Raw genomic sequence first — 16,559 nt, forward strand, 5'->3', positions numbered from 1 at the left:
AGGGGGGGTGCAGATTACACTCCCCTGCATCAACTGCAGACATTTCAACCACAGTGTATTTCTAAAGTACTTTAGATGGGCAGTCCGTTTTTGTAACCCTCGTCCAATCTTGTGTGTGTGTCTGTGTCGTTTGCTTGCTGAAATCATGAAGTAGGCATATATTCATCCTTGCCATGGGAGCATACCGTGGCAGTGAATGTGACTGAACCAGATTAGACCTGCAGCAGTACCATATATGTTATGAAGGGTAGAACTTTTGTTAGTAATTTGACTTTAGCCCTAAGTAGGAGTGCTGGTGCATCCCCCATCACTCGACATCAGATGGAACGTATCCATCTGAACACTTGGGCACTGTAGAAGTAGTTTGACAGAAACTCGAGGATGGCAGCAATTTGTTTTGGAATGGATCTGGACTCTGGAGATATGTTCTCCCTACTCACGTGTAACTCCCCATTTGCACTAAATAATACCCGTTGGTAGGTTTTTGATTATTGAATGGTATGTACAGGTATATTTATTTCAACATCTGGGATAGAGGGAATGAGTCAAAACGGCCTGGCAACTCTACTGTGTTCTATAAAATTTGTAATGGAATCCCTTTCCCCCAACAAAGATTTAATTTAACAAAGGTTGTAGTTTTCAGAGGAACTGATTTTCTGCTGCATGGGAAGTGAAACACGGCTGGGACCTTATAGATTCATAGATTCTAGGACTGGAAGGGATCTCGAGAGGTCATCGAGTCCAGTCCCCTGCCCGCATGGCAGGACCAAATACTGTCTAGACCATCCCTGATAGACATTTATCTAACCTACTCTTAAATATCGCCAGAGATGGAGATTCCACAACCTCCCTAGGCAATTTATTCCAGTGTTTAACCACCCTGACAGTTAGGAACTTTTTCCTAATGTCCAACCTAGTCCTCCCTTGCTACAGTTTAAGCCCGTTGCTTCTTGCTCTATCCTTAGAGGCTAAGGTGAACAAGTTTTCTCCCTCCTCCATATGACACCCTTTTAGATACCTGAAAACTGCTATCATGTCCCCTCTGTCGTCTCTTTTCCAAACTAAACAAACCCAATTCTTTCAGCCTTCCTTCATAGGTCATGTTCTCAAGACCTTTAATCATTCTTGTTGCTCTTCTCTGGACCCTCTCCAATTTCTCCACATCTTTCTTGAAATGCGGTGCCCAGAACTGGACACAATACTCCAGCTGAGGCCTAACCAGAGCAGAGTAGAGCGGAAGAATGACTTCTCGTGTCTTGCTCACAACACACCGGTTAATACATCCCAGAATCATGTTTGCTTTTTTTGCAATAGCATCACAACCTTCCAGTTGAGTATTTAAAATTCAGTACGTGATATTCCAGAATGAAATGTCTGTCCTTCTTTTCAGCTTTGCAATGTATTGGATGTATTAGGACCATTATCTGCCACTTGCTTTATGATCTGGAATAAATCATACCTATTAACTTCTCCATATGCGACAGCTCCAAACTTTTTGTTATGCTTGTTTGGCTAAAATTAACTAGTAGGGGTGAAAGGGAAAAAAAGATTCCCTTCCACCAGTATCTTGCACCTTTTTCTATGAAATATGACAAGCTTGGAATCTTTTTTGTTTATTTTTCACACTTTCTACTCTTTAAATCTCTCTCTATCATGTTACTCCTAAAAGCATTTTCTAACATATTATGGGTATTAAAATCTTTGCTGGATTGAAAGGTGCTTCGTTTTCTAATAAAATTTAAAGAGCCACATCATTTTAAACCTAAAAGTGGAAAGTGCCACTGTTTTCTTATACTAAATCCCTGTGATTTGATAGAGAGTAATTAGGAAATTGATTTATGTACCTTACCATGGAGTGGCAGGGGAAGTATAACCTTCTTTATATTAGATTTTAAGGGAAAATTGGTTTATTGTTATTATTCCTTTTGCTTAATTTTAAATGTATCTGGCTGTTGTGATGCAAGTATAACACTAATGAGGTGTTGTACCTTTAAGTAAAGGTCTCAGGCCTGACCTGTGTTGTGTGGATTTCTTGTTTGTCAGGCTGGAGGCATTTTCTCATTTTCACAGTTCAGCTGAAAACAAAGGCCTCCTTATCCTTGCAGGGAGCTCTTAAGAGCTGACATCAGCCTTTTCCCAGCAGGCATCATTTCTGCCTTAAGAGTCCTTGCAGAGAGCTGGGAAGTCTGATAGCAATTTCTTTTCATGGCAATTTTTTTTTTTTTTTGCCAGCTAACAAATCAAATGAGCAAATGCCCAGGGCACCAAGAGCCAAAGAGGTTGAAAAAAGTGACACTGGTCAGTTTTTTACTTCTCTGCCTTTTACTAGAAACTCTCATGTGCATAGTTCTTTGTATTTGCAGCATGAGGATGGTTGTGGCTGGCGTACAGTGGGTAAAATCATTGCAGTGTAGTGACTGTAAAAGTGTTTTCCATCTTAGCAAACAGTAGGGGCAAATCAGGATATTTTGTTGTAAAATGAAGGTGTTAATTGATGATATTGGTTTCTTTGGAAGGGTCATCTAGATTTCATTTTACTGGTAAAGTTGTACATGAGTCTTACCATCTTAAAATATATTGGAGAGACGAGACTGTTATTTTCTCTTTGCCTGTAGATTACTCCAGTTTAAAATTTAATATTTTTATTTTGGGACTTGACCATGATAAATACGTATAAGAATTAAACAGTTTCCCCCTCTTAGTCACAATTCATTCAGATGTGCAGCATTAGGATTGTTGTGAAAATGAACTTGCATATGAAAATGTCATAGTTCTATTGCAGCTGTTCAGCACAATTTTGAAGATTAATCTCTTACATAAGAATTGGCTTATTATCATAATAAGACCAAGCTCAGGTCTTCACACTTATATTCTGCATATAAAAATACCTTCTAAAATGTTAAGTTTGAAATCAAAGCAAGAAACTTCAGAGTGCAGGAGAAGAATTGAAGAATTGTCATACATGGTTCATACAGCTATCTTGGATTCCTGCACTGCAGTTTGCAAGATCCCATTGGTAATCCTGTGCATTTTCTCTTCTTTGTAGAGCCCTCAGTGGGAAATTACAGTGGTTTGCATATTTGCTTCCCTTTTCAACTGTTCTCAAAGCAAACTAGATTGAAGATGTCCTGATTTGCCCAGTCAGGTTACCTGGCAGTAGCTCAAAGCACGGAATTCAAGTGAGATTCTGAATTTTACAGGGCAGGGCAGTGCTGGATCACCTGAAAGAAGGAAGTACCTCATGTTGCTCTCTAGCTATTCCTATTCCCTGCAGAAGAGAAGCATTGAGGGGATCCACAGAGAATCATGTCCATTGTCTGTTTGATGCAGATGGCATTGTAGCTCCAAGGGGCCGTTGGGAAAGAGTTAAAAAGCATTAAAATGGGATGAGGGAGGCATGGGGAGCCCTAACTTTGAACTCTGGGGTTTTGTTTGGTGTTTAAAAATATTTTTAGATTGTTATTTTAGGGTGATTAACCAGAATGTAAAAAAGCAATCCAGCGTCACCAGAATTTCCTTCCTAGTGTGGGGCTGCTTTTTGAAGTGTCTTAGAACCCAACGCAGCATTTTCAAAGGGATCCTCTTAGATATAAAATTCTCCAGGCTCTCAATGGAACTGTTACAGCATAGGTCTTATTGATTAGAAATGGTTCAACCTTTTAAAGAGGCACCAATTTGTTCAAAAGACTACATGGGAGGAACAGGGCAATTTGAAACCTAACATGCTTCCTCTCACCTCACTTCTGCTGAATGCATGGAAAACCCATTAACCAGCTTTATTTTTCATGACTGCTAATGGCCTTTCAATCTCTCCCCAAAACTCTTCATCCCAAACTGCTGCCAAGAAATGCAGATTAACATTTAATGAATAAATAACAAGTCCACCTTAACTGTGGTATTGTGACTCTTAATAGCAAAAGGCCCAGCATGTGGTCTAACGTGTTTGATCAGTAATCACATCACTACTGGAACCTCAAAGAAGCCCAGGAAAGCATTTAAGAACATGCTTAAGTCCACCTGTATTTAGGAAATCAGTCAAGCATAGGCTTAAGTGCTTCCTGAGCAGGATGCTTTCCTAAATCGGGACCAGAATTTGGTCCACCTTCTGTCATGATTCAAAATCCTGATTGAGCCAGAGACTTGATCCTTTCAAACCTTGTCTGTGTACCACAAATCTTTACTCCCTGATACTATAGGCAATGATTAGTCAGTTTGAGTCTGTTCACTTATAAACAGAATGGGTTTGTTATCCAACTCCATAGGTTGCTTTTTATTTGGTGGTACTTTCCACCCCTGGAGTGCCTCCTGTGGGAAGAGCACAAAACATTGTCCAGACATTAGTGCTTTGTCCCACAACCGCCTGGTGAAGTAGGGAAGTAGTATTCCCATGGTACAGATGAGCAAACACAAATACAAAAAATAATTGACTTGCTTATGGTCACAGGGAAGTTTGTGGTAAGGTTGGGAATAGAACTCAGGGTCTTTTGGCTTCTAGCATTGGAGAAGTTATCCCATATCTACATTGTGGTGAATTTTAGAGCCACCCATATACCAGAGCCTGATAGCTAACCAAGAGGCAAGGAAAGAACCAGTACACATTCAAAAACATACTCTAGATGTATATTATAAGCATATGAAAACACAAAGGTTTGCGTATTTGTTTCTCTTATTTTCATTTAACCATTTTCCCAGATGTTTCCTGCTGTTTGACAGATGTACCATTTACTAGAAGGTTGCACTCTTGAGAATTAGAATGTTATGGACACGGTTGCTATAGACAATGACTCTTTAAGGGCAAGATTTGGAATAAAAACTTACATTAACTTCTGGTTGAATAAGTAAATTTTTCTCCCCAGACTAAAAATGCTAGACTGGACAATCTCCTTTCATTTTCCTCTCATATTGTAATCTGCTACAAAAACATGCTAACTGGCTTTAACTCATTCCTTCCAAATTACTAAGTGCTGACTTCCAACAAATGGTACTATTTCTTAGTGCTGAAAGGTGAAAGAAAAGTGTTGCTTTGGCTGTTTCTAAGAGTCTATGATCCATCTTTACAATTCCGATAACCACTTTCAAGCGTTTCCAGCAATGAATGTCCCCCCGCCCCCTTTAGTACCTAATCTGAAACTGGATACTCAGAAATTAAGAGAGAAAATCAACATACACAGAGGGCAATTCAATCTATTACTTCTAGCACCACTAGTCTTATTTTTTGACGTTTCCAAAGAACATTAACTTTGGGAGGAAAGCTGAGATTTTTTTACATGTCTTATCTGGCCACCCTTTAGAAACCCGAGAGTCAGCTTCCTGAATAATAATGCCTTGAAGTCTGCTGTTTTGTTTCTTCAGAAGCCAGGAGGGTTCCTGCAGTGAACTTCACTAACGAACTTCCTATCCTTTGTATTCCTTTTAAAAAAAAAATGTAGAAACAAGTTTAAACAAACCTAATGCCTCGTAATAACAAAAACATGTGTGTCTTTTGTCTATGAAGCACATTTGTGTTGATGCATTTAATAATTATGCAAGAACTTAATTGTAAATAAATCCTCCAGTAATGTGTTAAACTTTCCCAAGAACTGTGTAGGGAATGTTTTATTTTCAACATGTGGGCAGATCTATGTACCTTGCACCACAGCTTTCCTGGGAGGACTCTTATTCTGACAAGGCTTCTGCCTGCCCAGCTTTTTTGTGCAGGAGACTGCTGCCAAGTTTGTGAGGCCCAAGGCTTTCTTGTGGGAGGACGCTGGGCTGTCTTCATGCTCTTTGGCAATGATTAAAGTGAGGTTAGTACCAAAAAACCCTTTCATTTTATTCCCTGATCCTTGCTTTTTCAAACCAGATGGCAACCCCATATTTTCAGCTGTACTTAATTTAAGCCGTGAGGCAGCAAGTGCTCTGCAGAGGTAGAGAGTCAATTAGTTGCTCAGGAGGGCCAGAAGTGACTTCCTTCCCAACTGCACATCAGACCCATATTGCTAACACCGTAGTTTGCTTTACAGAGAGGCCAGGGCAGTAATTGCAGCGTTCAGTTGTTGATAACCAGTCCAGCTGGTGTTATAAGGGTTAATGTATACAGAGACCATTGTTTCGTTAATTAATTGGAAGTAACAGTTTCAGGTTAAGCCTGACATGTTAGTGCTATTCACAATTATCATGTGACAGTCTACAGACTGTAATCTTAAAGAGGTTGCTGATTTAGTAGTACACTGTGCTTTTCTTTTGAGCCATTAGTTTGCCAACATTTCCTCCAAAGGGTGTGGGTATGTTTTCAGTTTTTATCCTTAAAGAAAATTACAAGGGAAATAAAAGGACTTTGCAACAATTGAAGTCTAAAGGGTCTGACCTCAATTATTTGATCACTTTTCTCAGTGGAAATTTTGCTTGAATTCTGTTCTTTGTAGTTGCCTCAGTGCATAATAGTTTAGAGAGATACCAGCTCCCATACTACTTGATCGAAATTGAACCGTACTTTATATTTCCTACTGTGCTGTAAGTGAATTCTGCAATTTAGGGTCCTCTCATTCCCTCATGTAAATTATACTTTCTAAAATGCAGTAGACATTATTATATGCATAGGAAACTTGCATTCCTGCATACCAAATTTGCTTATTATTCAGGAATAATGTTCAGGAATTGGATTACACTTGCCCGTTTCAACAGCTATTGAGTAGCTGTGTTTGCTTGCATTGGTTTGGGAGTTGAGTACAGAATACCTGTGATAAATAATGGGATATGTGTGATTAACTCTGTGTACCTTGATAAAAACTTTTCCTAAACTGTCTGGGGACAGTCTCAGAATGAGAAAACAGAGCACACATTAATGATTGCTTCAGGTATTCTTTAATGTGGCACAGATGTATGGTTACTGTAGTAATGGAGGAATCAAATATTAAAGTGAAGTTAAAGTTAATTCATGTGTTCCTGCCACAATCCTGCCCTTGGAGTCATTGTCTATGAAACTGTGTCCATAGCCTGAATGTGTAAGCTGTATGTGCACAACTTATTACTTGTTTGTTTTACTATTAGTAGTGATAAGGCATGACATTTCCTGAATCATATTGTCACAGGCTGCCAGTCAAAAACATTTTCAGCATTCATATGGATTATCATATTTTACTCAAAACTAAAATCCAAGCAATGAAAAGAAATTGATCACTTAATAAACACTTTTTGTTTTTGCTGGAGTTCTGCTATTCTGACCAAGAAGCTTATGAAACTCAGAGGTTTCTCTATTAAGACATTTGTTGTAGGGTTGAGACATCTTTTGCTACTATGCCATGTGAGCACTAAACACAGAATACTCTGCTAGTGTGGCTACTGCAGGTATGAGTATGGTGACCAATTTGCTTTTTCTTTTTTAATATTTACTTACATCGTTGCTGTGGAGAGTCTTACAAAATCCAGACAAAGCCTTTTTGTGTTACTGAATGTTTCCATAGCCCTTCAGTAATTCAGTTTTCACTTGCAGTCACATTTAACAATTAGCCTAGTATATGAGGTAAAGAAGAACCTTTTACTCTCATGTTTGGTTCTGTATCAGTGTGATCCATATAGTCTTTCAGTTTCTAGTTTTGGAATAAATGTGTGGTCTTAATATTGAACAGATTTTATCACATTTTAGGAAAAGCTTATTCTTTATTTTATGAGATGGCCAGAGAGAGCTCATAGGCTACAGAAACAGTTGCTTTTAAAAATACATTTTAGTATATAGCTTGTTCTTTTAGGACTATCTTTTAAATCTCTGTCCATAAGGCATGCATACTTTCTGAGCTATCTCTTGTTCACACCAACTACTGCTACTCGCACATCTGGTGAATAGAGATTGTACCTGCTAAGAAGTGGATAGTTCAGAGCTATTTTTCTGTGTTGTAAGAACTGTCAGTTTTAGGTGGAGATAAGAATCGCTATAATCTACCGCCAATAAATTGTGCACAGTTTTACCAGATTTAGTACTTCAAAGGCAGTTAGTGGCCATGGTTTTCCTACACCTGCTTTTCTATTCATGATCAAGTTCTTGTTTAATAAATTTGCCAAATCCTGTTTGTTGTTACCTTTTGACCTTCCATAATATATGTTTCCACAAAGATTGGGACAAAAAAGGGCTTAGTCCCGCAGTGTTTTACCTGCTTAACGACTGAATAAACTCCCATAGACTTTAAAAGGCATTCTGTCAGCTAAGGCTGTGGGCCCATAAACTGATTAGAGCAAGCTCACTATCTCCGTGCATTACATTTTTATAAGTGGTTGTGTAAGGGTTAACAATGGATGTATTAGAGAAATTTTAGATCAAACTAGTGTAACTAAGGCTATGTCTACACTAGCGAGCTTACAGCGGCGCAGCTGTACCAATGCAAGATTGCTTATGTAGCTGCTCTATGCTGATGGGAGAGAGCTCTCCCATAAATATAATTAAACGTCCTCCAATGAGCGGAGGTAGCTATGTCAGCGGGAGAGTGTCTCCCACCGAAATAGCGCTGTCCACACCGGCGCTTCTGTCAGTGTAACTTTTATATTGGTATGGGCTGATTTTTTTTCACACTCCTGAGTGACATAAATTATACTGACAAAAGTGCTACTGTAGACATAGCCTAAGAAAATATTAATGAGAGAAATAATCAGTTTTTGGTGTCCATTAACAGCATTGTACAGAATTCCACTCTCCAGCTTCATCAATAGCAGCTTACCACACCAGGGTTCCCAGCACCTCTAGAACGGATTAACATACCTCCTGTCTTGGCAATGTGGAGCTCAAACTCATGCAGCTAATTTTACTGCAGTCAGATACAGCACTGCTGTGTGTATTTTATATGTAAACTTGCTTCCTTGGATTGGCCAACAGTTTTCTCTGTGTGATCATAAGGTGTTTTACAGTAATTTCCAGTGACTCAGGGTAAAATATTTGTTGCATGAGCCAAGAGTAAGACTTCAAAAGGATTTTAACATGGCTGAATTATGAAAGACTGCCCATAGTCCAGTTCATGACTGGTAGCATGCAAGAGAAAATACCTGCTCAAGGTATTTGTGAAGCATTGCATTTGTGTACAGATGAATCATTTTACAGCTGTTACTGAGGAACAATCCAGTACCCCTCAGAGCTTCTAACTGCTGTTCTGCCTCTCGTTACTCTTCCTGCGTGCCACTTGCACATTCAGATTTTCTTCCCTTGTAGAGTTAGACAAACACCTGTCAGGGATGGTCTAGATAATACTTAGTCCTGCCATGAGTGGAGGGGACTGGAGTAGATGAACTCTCGAGGTCCCTTCCAGCCCTACAATTCATGTGATAACTAGAAATTTCAGGCAAAACTTCATCCCCATCCTTCTTTATAATACTTTGCCCTTCTTTGGTCATTCTTGCCAAGCCATCCAGAGCACTTTATAGATATTAATGAATTAAACCTCACTACATACCTAAGAGGCTGGTATAATTTTATATATGAAGAAACTGAGGCACAGAGCGAGTAAGTGACTTGCCCATTGGGAGGACATTCTGTTGAGCACCTTCATACATGCACTAGTCTGGCATGGGCTCAGGAAGCCATCACTTGAGCACAACCATCCTGGCAGCTGGTGCCCTGCCTCTAAACTTGTGTTGTCTCAGGCAGGGCACTAATTGTTGAGTGCCTCCAACAGCATCTGTTCAGAAGTCTATGGCAACTGGATATTAATGGTGATTGTTGTATCGTTTGTCTCTGAGCTCAAAATGGAACCATGTTCTCTTGGCTCTCGGTCCGCTCGGTCTGCTCCAGTAACTTCATGTCTATGCTACTGCCTCCAGTACTTACATTGATTTCGACCAGAAGAATTCTGTTTCAATATATGTAATATTAACTACCTTTTAAAAATAGCGCTTCTGTAGTATTCAAACATGAATGCAGCTGATGTGTCTTTTGTAAAGACAGAGTATTTAGCTTCCTTTCTCTTCAGATGTTTGTTTTATTTACCTCTGATGCTTTTGAAATGTTCAGCCCTTCTGCCCTCTGTTTTTTGGACTTTCCACACTGCAGAAAATCTTGCTTTGTACATTTTTCTAGTTTACTGCACACACTCGGGGCAAACTGCAGGTGCTGCCATCCTTCGAACAATAGTTTAAAGCAGTGGAGAGGACGCAGAACCAGACCAAATTTTAGCTTTTTTCCAGAAATGGGCCCTCAATTACAGACCATTTCACAGCAAATTAGGATAAGGAAACTACTTGTGTAATGTCTCAGGATAAATGACCAGGAAGTGTTTCTCTTCATTGTGGTTGGCCAGAAATTAGCAGAAGATTCTTCAAGGCTTAAGATTAATTCTCCTGGCTCAGAGAGATGAAAGTCATGGCCAACTGTTGACTTCCATCTGGATGCAGTCTAAGTAACAGGTTTATGGGTATGGGTACTCTACTGGAGAGGTGCTACATTTCAGGAAGCCATCTGCAACTGTCACAATGACCTATTCTATTCAGACACTTTTCCTCATTGATGTGATGATACTGAAATGCCATGCGATGGTACCATTCATGGTTAAGGAAGTGATCAAGATTCAAACCATAGCTGCTTTTTGGTCCCCTTAATTGGTGGAAAGAGGGCAGGACACCCCTACAACATCAAATTCTATCCAAGGCCTAAAACTAAATCCTCTTGCAAACTTTTCTGTTACCTTTTGAATGAGTAGACTGGGAGCTTCCTTTCAAGATAGACTCTCTGTCAAGATAGACTTTTTAATTGCAGTTACTTCAGCAAACCTGGTAGCGCTCATCATTTCTGAAGCTCTTTCCAAATTAATTTTGGCGTAATACTGTAATGTTATGGTGTGTGGATATGTGTATGTCCTAGAGAATCTCTAGCCACGCTCTACAAGAATCAACAGAAAGCAAAATAATGTAATCAACTAGTGAGACATAGTGCTTTACTTACTGTATATGGGAATGTTAGTACATGTAGCAAAGCATCCATTTAAAACCTTTGTCAATCTATCAGCATTTACTGAAGGGGATCAGGCCCAAAAGAAACAATATTTCTTGTTTGGAGTTGGGATCCAGGATTGTCTCTCTTGATTTATTGTACCTTAGATTTGTATTTCAGCTTCTGTGCATTCTGCATTTCTTACATACTTTCTTTATTAATAGTAACTCATCACAAATAGGTAGCTCCTCATTCCTCCTGAAAGTGTTTTCTTATGGCACAGATTGCCATCATTTGAAAATCTCTCTACTGTTTTTTTACAACTCATGGTAATCTCTCCTGTTTTTCCTGTGAAATTATTCCCAAAGGAGATTAGGTTTGCATCTAAGTATCCAATCGGACATCATAATTTCAAACAGCTAATGAGCTGTTTGTTTCAATGAATAGATAAGAATAACCTGAAATAGCCACTGCATTACAGGATGTCTAAGTAATATGAAAATGCATGACAGAAAACACATTCACGTCTCAGTATTTTCACACTCCATATTTACATAGAGATGCACTGTTCACTAAAATGACATCCAATGGCAACAACACAGGAAAAAGTGTTAAGTACAAGTAATAGAGGGTAGAAACCATAAAATTCTGATACAGTAAAAAGGACACATCCATCTTCAACAAACTTTCATTAATCCTTACCTCATCTTTTTTGTATTCCATATTTTGTTTTTGGCTCAGTTCACTAATGTAATGGTCAAATCTCCAAAGTGAATTTGAGATTCAAGATAGGAAAAATCTGATTGGCAGTCTAAGATAATCAAAGTTCTAGTCTGGAAAAGTAACATTTAATTATTGACTGCTGGACAAACTTCTAGCCAGCCCCTAAAAATCCTAGGTGCCTTTTATTGAGTGGTGTTTCCAGCTACAAATGAAAATGAGCCACCTGTCTCTTTCCTTATAAACGGTTTTGAATTGGAGAAGAAATGGAAAATTTGCTGGCTACAGTTAAAGTCCATCTTAGTATCCATTTGAGCCACAAACTGCACTTCTGGAAGAGTACACCAGCATAAACTCACTCTCCGAAAATGTGGCAAGAGGCACAACTGCCACAGTGGTGCTACAAGAAAATGGTTGTGGAAGATCAGTAGTTAGTTTCGGGTTGGCTGCGTTGGGCAGTATAGAACAGGATTTGCAGATTTTCCCCAAGGGAAGAATGTACAAAAATTACATGGTTCGCTAACAAAATAAAATGAGACAATCTATACCCTTCTCCAAAAACCAATCTGATGTTCAGATTCTGTGGGGTAGTGATCCTTTCAAAAAAACCACAAATTCGTAGACTGCTGTAAATTGCCTGCATTTTAGGGTTGACTACTAAGCTGTGAAATGAAATAACAGGGAAGAATAAAGATATTTAGAATTAAGGGGAAAAAAATCTTTGCAGCATGATAGGGAAAACAGGAATGTGTATGGGCACCAGCCATTCAAAGTAGACCTGGCTGTATTTTTATATTCAGGCACAAAGAATGTTTGTTTGTTTATATTAGCTGATTGTAGTGGTATTTCTGATAATTAAGTTGCACTTTAAATGCCAACCTATCTCATTTTTCTTTTAATTAAAGGCTCTTAATTAGCGAGGAGCTATGTTACACTTCCCCCCGTCCCCTAGTTTTATTCATTAGTGAAATGGCATTGAGGTGCTCCTTTCCTCACCTGCTATGTTTTAGGTGAAGTATGTAAATAGGTATATTTTGCAGAGGGTGGGGGGAATACAAGCTGTATTAATAATACTGTGGAAAGATATTTTCTACCAGTTGCTCAGAATTCCTTAAATAATGTTTAACAAAAGCAATTGGGTTCTTTCAACCCTCAAAAGATTTTGTGTGCAGCAGTAACCATTGAAATGTTAACATTTGTGCAGCATTACTACAGAGTTACAATAGTTTCTCTTTTCTAACAGTGGTAATGTCATGTGACTGTTGTAATTGGTAGTAAATACTGACTCTTTAATGGCAATCCCTGTATGTTAGCAATTTGACTATCAAAGAAAGATGTTGAAACTTCCTGTCAAAACATTAATATAATGTTTGAGTCTTGTGTCAAGGTATAGACATTGGCTTACTTTTAGCCATAGAATGCATAGTGCGTGTAAATGGAAAAACATCTTGGAAAGTAAATTAAAAAGCTGTGTGTAAGTGGAAACTTGTTCTTTCTACATGTGCCATATACTTTTATAGTACAACCATTTCAAGTAAAAACGTTTTCTGCCAAAGGGATTCTGGGACATTTGTGATTTCTCCAGTTGGAGATACAGTAACATTTTGGCATCCATTCCTTAAGAAACTGCATGCTGGAAGTCAGTGTAAGCAAAGCTGTCCCCTTCACTGGGCCTCTCTTTTCCCTTTTCCTTAAACAGTTGGCAGAGTTAGTCTTTTCCTCTAGGATGGGTGTGAATTACCACAGTTCTGTGCCAGTACACATAGCAGCAGCGTTTAAAGGTTATACAACTCAAAAATCGTTGAGAACAATGTGGGGTAACTACCTTTGAACTGCTTAACGCACAGGACTGAAACATTGCTTTCAATTAGCAAACATTATTTAGAACCAAATTGAAGCAGACTTTCATCTAACAGTCAGGATGTGTGTGGTTTTGGTATGACATCCATCTAAGCACATGATGCTTGGTAAGCACTGGAGCCTTGGTTATGATTCACTGGGGAGAAACATGGAAAACAATGTCTGTTTTTAAGCACTGGGAAAAAGGACTGAAGATTTGAGCAATGTATAATTTTAGTAAAATTATACCGCAAAGCAGATAGGTTTCAGGGTGAGGGTGCTCTCTCTTAATGATGTAACAACCCATTCTGTCACTGAAATTTACACATAGCAGGACAAGATCCTCAGCTTGGGTAAATCAGAGTTGCTCCATTGTAGTCAGTGATGGCTACACTGATACAAGCTGAGGATTTGGCCCATAATGATTTTGGAAGGGGTGGAGAGGCTTGGAGAAAATGAGGGATTCTGTGGTTGGTCAATTAAATAGTGTCATTCATAGAGACTCTGTATTACAAATCTTTAGCTTTCAAAGGTAGCCAGCAATTACCTCTAATATTTTTCTGGCTTAATGTTTGACCTCTGAAGATGCATCTCCTTACTAGTTTAAGAAGCTTGCATATACAGAACTACTTCATTTTGGTGAAATACAATTATCTTCAGATATGGAAGCAATTCTGATGGCTCCTTTGGCCAGAGCATAAAATATCTAAACAAGAATAGAGCAGTTTTCCAAAACATAATTTAAATGGGAGTAAAAAAAATAAAAGAAATAAATACAATATTCATTGAATACTGTTTTCATGCAAGTTACTAGAATAATTTTCATACTATGCATGTAAACATTGCTTGTAAGCAACAACAAAAAAGCTATTTCCTGTATAAGATGCTTCTGCCTGTACTACTAAACTTTACAAATAAAGTGAAATTTAAGTTTCCAAATTTTGAAACAACTTGGAGTTACCAGTAATGAGACTATCAAGCCCGTTTTCTTTCTAGTCTCATAACTGGAAGTGTTTTAAGTTGCACAAATATATTGTCAATGCAATTTTTTCAAAATATGTATATTTAAAATTAGATAATAGTAATGTGAAGGAGTTTGATGCATTCCCTGTACTAAAGCTAATCTTGTATTCAGATCAAGTATATGAACAGTCATCATACCAGTGGAATCTAGGAGATCTATATGGTTGGTTAGTTTTTTTTTTTTTTTTTGGCCATAGGTTTAATTTAAAGTTGCTAAAACTTAGTGTTAATCAAGATCTGAAGAAATCTTTGTATGAAGAATGGGAATTGTGTAGTGACTAAACCTAAAAAGAAAAAAATATTTCCAAAGACTGTTAAACAAGAGAGTTGTGAGTGCAAGCACTAGTGATAATTTTGAGGGTATTGATCTCTGTAGAGGAGATAGGAGCACTGAATAAGATGAAGAATGGTAAGGCAGCTGCCAAAGACAAGATAACTGTTAATAAGATCAAGCAGTTGGAGATATTGAAATAAAGCAGTTTCACAGATTACTGTGTGTTTGCTGGGATCAAGCTAGGATACCAGTTGACTGGAGAATGGGATTGATTGTGCTTCTTTAGAAGGGAAAGGGTGGTGCAAATGATTCAAACGCCTATCGGGGCATCACCTTGATAAGTCGGCCTTCAAAACCCTCTCAAGGATTTTCAGAGGCTAAGGTTGAGGTTCAAGGAGGAGGAGAATATAGGAGAGGAACAACATGGCTTTAGGAAGTGAAGGAGTACTAATATTTGCCATGAGACATACGTTTGATAGAATGATAAATGGAGGGCATAACTGCTATGTAACATTAATTGATCTTGCAAAAGCATTTGACTTGGTTCCATGGGAGCTGGTGTTTAGAGTATTGAGATGGATGGGAGGGGACTACAAGTAGAGATGACTGAGGAACTATATCAAGGTTCGAGAGCTACGGGAGTAGGTACCAATACATGGAATTTCCGAGGGTTTTGAGGTACAGCGGCATTGTGACAAGGCAGTGTGCTCAGTCAGCTTCTCTTCATTTTAGTTATGGCGTTAATTTGTAGGAAAACTGAGCCTGTGGAGATGCAAAGAAAACAAATGTATGCTGACAATCTGGCCTTGATGGCTGAAAAGAGGAATTGCTAAATATGATATCAAAATGAGCATCTGTGTTTTTAAAGATCATGGTTTAAAGGCAGACATACACAAAAACTGAAGTTATGCAAGTAGGGAAGGTGGTAGAAGACCTGTTGATTGAAGTTTCAGGAAAGAAGCTGAATCAGAAGAATGAATTTGTTCGCTTGGGAAGTATTCTTAGTGCCATTGTAGAGCGATCTGGAGAACTGAAATTGAGCATGGGTGGCAATGAAAAAGGTGGCAAAAGTACTGTTGGACTGGCAATTAAGTAACAAACTGAAAAGAAAAGTGTATGCTGTGTGTGTTTGCACCTGCTTACTCTATGGTTTGGAAACAGTTGGTCTTAAGGAGATGGAAGAAAAGAAGATTCAGGTAGTAGAAAATAACATATCAAGGAGAATAGCAGACAAGCAGAGAGTAAATAGTGCACATAAAAGAAATTGGGCGGTGGGAGAGATGAAATTGGGACTCAGTGATAGGCTGGTGAGCACACGTTTGAGGTGAGCTGGACGTGCGATAAGGATAGGAGAAGAGTGACCAACAAAGCGGGCGGAAGAAGACAGCAAGAATGGACATGAAGGACCAAGGATATGATGGAAAGACTTTATCAAGAGAAGTCTGAGGAGAATAGACTGGAACTCCAAGAACTATGAACACATACCATGGACTAGAAGGAGCAGCAAAGAATCATGGTCACCTCTGAACCCGTGGGAAAAGGAGTTGAGAAGAGAAGTGAAGTGAAGAATTTAGTATTAATTTTAATCCTGGGAGTACTGAAATGGAAGTATACCCTAGCCTCTTGTGTTACTAGTCTGGGTGGTACTGTAAAGATCTGTGCTCGGCTCGAACAAAAATGGTGAATTTCCTCTGTAAAACTAGAAGTATCAAACATTTCTCATTGTTGTCAGTGCTGGATAGATTTTCATGTGAATTACTTAAGAACAGGATTTTTAAATACAATGGGCCAAAACATCCCCTGCCCAGATGGGATCAT

The 16,559-nt window shown here is 38.6% G+C and overlaps 1 protein-coding gene across 3 annotated transcripts in view; it reads left to right on the forward strand.

Annotated features, from left to right (window-relative positions):
- The window catches only part of VGLL4 (vestigial like family member 4), a 145,797-nt gene that overhangs the window by 108,797 nt on the left and 20,441 nt on the right, over positions 1–16,559 (forward strand). The window contains exon 1 of one of the 3 annotated variants that reach the window (XM_034775529.1): positions 5,700–5,786. The exons of the other annotated variants lie outside the window; for them this stretch is intronic. Within the exon in view, the coding sequence (XP_034631420.1) occupies positions 5,773–5,786 (14 nt within the window). The 5' untranslated portion in view covers positions 5,700–5,772. Of the gene's footprint in view, positions 1–5,699; positions 5,787–16,559 lie in introns of those variants that run through there. 3 annotated transcript variants of the gene reach the window in all.

Source organism: Trachemys scripta, chromosome 7, assembly GCF_013100865.1.
Source record: "Trachemys scripta elegans isolate TJP31775 chromosome 7, CAS_Tse_1.0, whole genome shotgun sequence".
NCBI lineage: Eukaryota > Metazoa > Chordata > Testudines > Emydidae > Trachemys > Trachemys scripta.